This window comes from Lipotes vexillifer, unplaced genomic scaffold (assembly GCF_000442215.2).
Source record: "Lipotes vexillifer unplaced genomic scaffold, Lipotes_vexillifer_v1.1 scaffold685, whole genome shotgun sequence".
NCBI classification, from domain to species: Eukaryota; Metazoa; Chordata; class Mammalia; order Artiodactyla; family Lipotidae; genus Lipotes; species Lipotes vexillifer.
In genome coordinates, this window is record NW_006771436.1 from 562,421 (window position 1) to 570,330 (window position 7,910).

A 7,910-nucleotide genomic window follows, 5' to 3' on the forward strand; every position below is an offset into this window, starting at 1 on the left:
TATGCGGGCCTCTCACTGTTGTGGCCTCTCCCAATGCGGAGCACAGGCTCCGGACGTGCAGGCCCAGAGGCCATGGCTCATGGGCCCAGCCACTCCACGGCATGTGGGATCTTCCCGGACTGGGGCACGAACCCGTGTCCCCTGCATCGGCAGGCGGACTCTCAACCACTGCGCCACCAGGGAAGCCCCAGGAATCTACTTTTAATTCTGTTTTAAGAAGGACAAGTTTCAGATTTCTACATTTCCCTGTGACAAACTCAAAGTCATTCTCACATTTCACATACTGCTAGTGTCCAGTAGAGTGAGTATAGGGTGCGATTTTTGTTTCTAAGTATATAGATGAGAAATGAGAGTTAGGGGAATGGTCACTTCTCTGCTCGTTTCTCTTCTCCTCTTAGCTCCTGAGTCACTTTCCTTTATAGTGACCTGGTACTTGCTTAGAAGACACACTAAAATTTACAGTCGTCCTGAGCCTTAGGTCATTTTTTAGAATACATACAAAATTGAAACGAATATATTTTGGGTTGTTTACTGATTTAAGGTCAAACAAACACCCATTTTCAGCTGACAGAAGAATATTTCTAGAGTTAACTTCAACTCCTGTTTTCCTATACAGTGCAAAGAGCCAGGCTTCCTTGCTTTGTGGAAATTAGGGAGTCTCTTTTTACTTATCTCTGCCTTTGTGATTTGTTTTTGTTTTTCTAGTGAATGGAGTGAAACTCCTCATGATATGTTGAAATTTTCTTTTGATGTGGTAAAAGTTGAGAACCTCAAGTGATGCTAAGATGGTCTTTAAGTGTCCCCGCATCACAGAATTAAATATGAGAACCAGTGACACTTCTTCCTGGTGACTTGCCTATGGTCAATTACATGGTCAAGCAGGAAGAAATTTACTGGGCTCTGGACTCATTGGAGATACAGGGAGACTTTGCTTCTTGCTTTAATGATCTTTCCTTCATTATCCTTCAGAATCTACCCTCAGAGCCTTATATCTGACATTTATATACAAATAAGAATTTGTCAATATGTTATCTCTTCCAAGGTACTTTTTTTTTAATCAAGGTTTCTAATTATGTGACAAAGGCTTTGCCTCCATAACAAAAATTATGGAGAATTCGAGAACAGGCCAGATAAGTGTTTTGGGAGGTAAAAGCACATCCTGGGATTCTGAAATCACACCTCTGTGTAAAACAATTAACATTAGGAAAATATGTAAATTCCATATATTCCTATGAAAATAAAAAAGTCTTGACCCTTTCCCCATCCCCTTTGACAGCAATAAACCAGGGATACTTATATTTAAACAGTCAAATAATTTCCATTTATAAACTCATTAATTTACCAGTAGCTATTTTGGGAGGGTTTGGATAAAGATATCCCAAGTGTATCTTGAATGATATATACTCATAAAGTGCCATAATTTAGACACAGTGCACCTAATTCAGGAACACGGTTGTATCATTCAATCAAGATATATTTATTGAGCACATACTGGGTACTACCAGGAATTCTTTTTGGTGCTGAAGATATAGCAATGGACAAAATAGAGAAGTACTTGTTCTCAAAGACATTATATTCAAGTGGGTATAAGATAGACAATAAGCAAATGAACAATTTATAATAGGCTAGATGGTGATACCGTCTATGAAGAAAACTAAAACAAGGTAAAGGGAGAGAGTGACAGGAGAGCGCTCTGTTTTATACAGATTGATGAGAAGATCTCATTGATAAAGTGATACATAGTAAATAGTATTTACACAGAGAAAGGCAGATATGCATCCTGCACTGCCAACTTTGGTCATCACCATCCTGGCGGGTGATTCCTCTCTTCCTTCCTCCTTTCTTCCCTTTCACAAATATCGATCGACAAGAGATGAAGTGCCACCCTAAAACTTAACCCGTGTCCCTATTCTAAATGTATTTCCTTAGAACTCCCCAAGCAAGAGATACACTTAGGAGCTGCAGTTTCTCTAAAACAAGGAGTAGGTAGATACTTAAAATATTAAAATTGTGGTTGGAGAGAACTAGTATAGACCGGGTAAAGAAACATCCTGTAAGTAGGAAAGAACTATAATCAGGAAGAAGATGAAATAATTAAATAACTATGCTTTCCTTTTTTTTTTTTTTTCTTTCTGTCCCATGCCTTTCTTGTAAATGTCTTATAGGACCATTACCTTCAAAATGGCAAATGCCCTCTCCTGAGCCTTCTTGTGTGAATAAGACAGCTGATTGGAGGCTGAAAATACTTCAGAATGGTTTGTATTTAATTTACGGCCAAGTGGCTCCCAATACAGCCTACAAGGGGCGAGCTCCTTTTGAGGTGCTGCTACGTAAGAATGAAGACCCCATACAAGCTCTAACGAACAACTCTACAATCCAGAACGTAGGAGGGGCTTATGAATTCCATGCTGGAGATGTAATAGACTTGATATTCAATGCTGAACATCAGGTTCTAAAAAATAACACATACTGGGGGATCTATTTGCTAGCAAATCCCCAGTTCATCTCCTAGAGACTCGATTTGGTCTCCTCTGTCCTCTTCAGCACATGCAGAGATGCCAGTGGGTAGGATGGAGGAGGAAGATTCTCAATGTCTACAGTTCATCTGGGCATACAGATCAACACAAACAGAACTCCTCTGCATGTGGGTTTTCATTTCTCATGCCTGTCTGAATAAGACTCAGAGGGAGGACCAAAGACATTTGGTTACCCTTGACGTTAGGTCAGCAAAGGCACTTTACTAGTTCATGATAAAATGAATACGGGTGGCTAGAGGACAGAATCTTCTCAAAGTGTCTTTGTCTAATCCTTGAATCCCTGGGTGGAAAAATGAAGTCTTATTCCCGAGCCTTATCTGTTATGAAAAAAGATCCAGGGCAGTAGCCTGGCCTTGTTCTCATACTCTTGGACCGTGGATTTCTTGACTTCATTCTTCCCATATTCCCATCTTCTGAGACCCTCCTAATAAAAAGTAGTCAGACTTGGAGGGTGGCCACAGATAGGCCAGCAATACACCACTTTAGATTTGATGGCGTTAGAGGATAGAGAACACTCTTGAGAACTGTTGGGACAGAGGCACAGGTGGCATTGGAATGGAACGCACTTTATTCGGGAACTTTCCTTGCTTTTATCATACTCAGGACGCAGGGTGCTTTATAAAACCAGCTGGTCAAAAGGGTCATTCTGAACCTTCACATAGGGCTTCAAGAGAACTTGTGTATGTGTCTAAACATTGTCAATAGTAAAGAAAGAGTAATCATTACTAATCGTAAGATTTACCCCAGAAATTGATATTACCATTACTGTATTTCGTCATGTAATGATTTCATATTTTTAGCTAGCTCTGCACAGTTTGCAGTGCTTTCATATATCACATGACAATTCTATGAAGTTAATGGAGCAGGTATTTTTGGCACAGTTTTAACAATGAGAATTTGGAGGCAGATGGAACATAGGTAACTTGTTTCAACCCACAGAACTAGTGATTAACAAGGGGCCCTGGGCTTCCCACTGTATCACACTGTTCTAGCTCTAGGGTTGGTATTTCTGCTATCATATTAGAAGTCTATAAAGTTTAGGAGATTTGATTTTTCAGGCGGTGTATACCCTTTTAGCCCAAGGTAGGTAGAGGGAAGCTACACCAATTCTTTCCTTTCTCAGCAAACTTCTTTTCCTTTCCTTGCCTGGAGCAGGGAGCACAGGGTGTTGTTCAGGACTGACTTCAGCCAAATCCCCTTCCTCACTTTGAAGAGCCTGTCTTGGTCAAATGTGTTAACTTCCAAAAAGAGTGAATAGCACTCAATTCAATGACAGTCTGCTAAAGTTTTGGACTCTGCGAAATTAACTAGCTGCTTATGGGTTCTTGTTGAAAGGTATGTAATGTGATTACATGATAACCCAAGTTAAAATATTTATGGATATTTGTAAAAGGCTACATTGTTAATTAATAGTATCACTGTATAAAGCTAATTTAAAAATATTTGTATTGTGAGCACGAAAAACTGCCTGGGAGCAGACAAAGCCTGAGGCCACGGTGCTTCTTAGTAATTTTTTTTTAAAAGATGTCTGCTGAGTAGCTTAGGGCCAAAGGCTTGGATGCCTGGTTCCTCTTGCATTTGTATATTTTCTCAGGAAATTAAAGTTATATGACATATATTTATGGAAACTTGGTGATATTGATTGCTGTTGAGTTATAAGCAGTAGTGTGCTGGAGTGGGCCAGTACTAGTTCATAAGAAGTGATTGTTAAATTTTCACAAATTGCACAATCTGGTTGTTAAATACAGTCATCCTTGAAATTGGCCATGGTGGGACTATTTATACCATGGGAACTGGCAAATGCTACACATCAGGGCTTTTCTTTTTGGAAAACCCATTCACCAGCACACCACTGCTTGTAAAACTCTCCTTAATAACTCCTCTTGGCTTCTGCGTCATTCCTGGGACAGTCAATCAAGGCAGACAAGGGAGAAAGTGAAATTGTCATACTCTTAGCAAAAGCCCCACATATCAGTGATTTCTCAGGGCAAGCAGAGGTCTCTGCAGTTGCAACCAGAAAGACAGCTACCGACAGATTACCTTAAAATTTCCCTAGTGTTGTAATTTCAGGTTTCGCTTTCAATGTATACTGTTTCCTTGTTTCTTCAAAAAGTTGTTTACATTTTAAACCTATAATAAAGTATATGTTGGTAAGTCATCTGCAGCTGATTTATCTGTGGGTTATCAGACTAGAGATTTTGATCCAGAGACTATGAGGGTGCATCAAAGAAATTCTGGCCCATATGAAACACTGCTTTTTAAATTTATTTTTAGAAGTTTTTAAATTGAGGTATAGTTGATTTACAATGTTATATTAGTTTTAGGTATACAACATAGTGATTCAGAATTTTTGTACATTATACTCCATTTAAAGTTATTATAAAATATTGGTTATATTCCCTATGCTGTACAATATATCCTTGTAGCTTATTTTATACATAGTAGTTTGTACCTTGTAGCTTATTTATTTTATACATAGTAGTTTATACCTCTTAATCCCCTACCCCTATCTTGCTCCTCCCCCTTCCCTCTCCCCACTGGTAACTAATAGTTTGTTCTCTGTATCTGTGAGTCTGTTTCTGTTTTGTCATATGTTTGCTTTATTTTTTAGATTTTACATGTGAGTGACAACATACAGTATTTGGCTTTCTCTGACTTGTTTCACTAAGCATAATGGTCTATCTACGTTGTTTAAAATGGCATTATTTCATCCTTTTTTATGTCAGTAATATTCCATTGTATATCTAAATTATATCTTTATCCACTTATCTGTTGATGGACACTTGAGTCTCTTCCATATCCTGGCTATTTGTAAATAATGCTATGAACACTGGGGTGCATGTATGTTTTCAATTAGTGTTTTTGTTTCTTTGGATATATACCCAGGAGAGGGATTGCTGGATCATATGGTAGTTCTATTTTTAGTTTCTTGAGGAACCTCCATACTGTTCTCCATAGTGGCTGCACCAATTTACATTCCCACCAACAGTGTAGGAGGGTTCACTGTTCTGAAAATTTAGACTTAAGAAAATTGTTAGAAATGAATATAAAATATTTTTTGTCAATTTCTTGATAGTCAAGAAAAATTAAAGTAGCATGAAGGAACTAGTTCAATTTTTTTTTTAAACACACAGTGCTGGGCTCTAAGCAGACTCTGTCTACATATCCACAATGAATGCTCTAGATACCAAAATGCAGACTCTTCCATTCATTTTATTTTAATCATCTACTGATTTCTATTAGCAGTTAACAGCTTTAAGGAGTTCCACACAATTTGGTTGTGCTATCGCTCCAAGACACATAGCAGTATTGGTGAATCTCATTATATTGCTTGAGAAAGTAGACTACAGGGTTTATGTGACCTGCTCAAAGAACTCAGAAAGTGTTGGGCAATAGAAAAATGAAAATTCATTTTTTACAAACAGGGCCCATTAGATTAAACCAACTTTCTCATTGCTTCAATTGCATAATTAGGGTGGGAATCTCTGTTTTCAGCATTCAGGGTGATTGTTTCCACCCAGCTTTGGTGTTGTCCAGGGACACCATGTGGGGCAGGGGAGGGGGAGGGTGGAGCAGAGGTGTTTTTCACACAGGGCCTCAATACAGAGTCTGAGTTGGACTGAGCTGTACTGGTGAATTTAGTTTCTTAGAATGGAAGATGTAGAAAGCCTCTTCATCTCCCCTAACCTGCTTTCAGGTTGAACCTCCTATCTAATGGGCTAGTCTCTGAGAGGAATCTGGTGGCCAGACTCTAGGGTCTGACAGTGCGTGGACCTTGGTTCTTATTGTCTGTTGAATGAACAAACAAATGAATCACAGATATGAGTGTTGGTGTGAATTTAACGTTATCATGTGTACTCTGCATGACAGAATCCAATGGGCAGCCTTCAGGCTCCTTTTTTTACTGTCTCCCATCCCATCACCTACAGTTCTCAAATACTGTCCTTCCCCATCAAAACCTGTTCTCCAAACTAATGGTTACCAAGGGTGGCGGGGATATGTGGGACGAATTGGGAGATGAGGATTGACATATATACACTACTATGTATAAAATAGATAACTAATGAGAACCTATTGTTTAGCACAGGGAACCCTACTCAATGATCTTTGGTGACCTAAACGGGAAGGAAATCCAAAAAAGAGTAGATATACGTATACATATAACTGATTCACTTTGCTGTACCACAGAAACCAACACAACACTGTAAAGCAACTATACTCCAATAAAAAGTTTTAAAAAAAGGCACCCTGTTCTCAGGAACATTGTTAAAGTAATTATGGAAAAGAAAAGAACCTTGTAAATTAACTTGCAGTAGGGTAAATAGTCAATAAACTACCTTGTCTTGCATTTCTAGAACAGGACAAAATCCTATTTGGTTTAAGCCTTGCTGGGCAGATGCACCAAGAAACAACTATCTTTACACTACTAAGACAAAACAATTTGTTCAGTGATCAATAGTGGAGTTTTTCAAACTGAGGCCTATGGACTCTATATCAGATTCACCCAGTACGCTTGGGAAAAAAAAAGATCCCCAGGCCCCACTCATATTCCAATGAATAAATGTTTCTAGGAGTGAGGCCTAGGAATCAAATTTTTAATGAGCTCTGACCCCATAGGTGATTCTTATGTACACTACAGTTTAAGAACCACTGCTTCATGGCATGCAACTTTGAATCTCAGCTGAATATTTCTCCAAGTATTTAAAGACAATCAAAGCTTCTAAACAAATAAAATTTTAAAGGCAGAACAAAAAACCAAAGTTAGTGTCCATGAGACTTACCATAATCCATCTCTCATCACAAAAACAAATGGCCTTCTATCCTCTGTTTGAGTCTGAAAAAAGGTCATGCTCTTCACTTTTCATAACCTAGTGACAACTTTGCCACTTGAATGCTGGCAATCTATGGCATATGAGCCTTGCCACAATCAATATTACATTATTTACCTGTATGCTATCAACTCTCAAATTTTTTTCTCTAGCCCAAGTTGTTCTCCTTTATTTCAGACTTGTAAATTCACTTGTCTAGTCAATAATTTCACATTGGAGGTACAATGGACATCTTAAATTCAACTTCCCCAAAGTGAATCTTTTAATGTTTCCTCAAACCAGCTTTTCTTGAAGCCCTCCTCATTGCATGAGCCAAAAACCTTTGAGTCATAGAGTCATTCTTGACTTCTGTTTTTCACCCATTTAAGGAAATCATACTGTCTTTACCTTCAAAGAGAATCTGACCTCTCTTCTGCTATGGCTCTTGTTTGTGGACCAAGATTATTTCAATAGCTTCATAACTAGTTACTCTGCTTCTACTTTTGAAATCAGATATACTTTTTCAAAAGCCCAGTTTTGCTGTTTATCACTTATTTGGGTCTTG

At 38.4% G+C, this 7,910-nt stretch overlaps 1 protein-coding gene across 1 annotated transcript in view; it reads left to right on the plus strand.

Moving 5' to 3' along the window:
- Positions 1-2,557, plus strand: part of TNFSF18 (TNF superfamily member 18) — a 9,522-nt gene extending 6,965 nt beyond the window's left edge. The window contains exon 3 of the mRNA XM_007446754.1: positions 2,166-2,557. Within this exon, the coding sequence (XP_007446816.1) occupies positions 2,166-2,512 (347 nt within the window). The 3' untranslated portion in view covers positions 2,513-2,557. The remainder of the gene's footprint in view (positions 1-2,165) is intronic.
- The last annotated feature ends 5,353 nt before the right edge of the window (positions 2,558-7,910 follow it).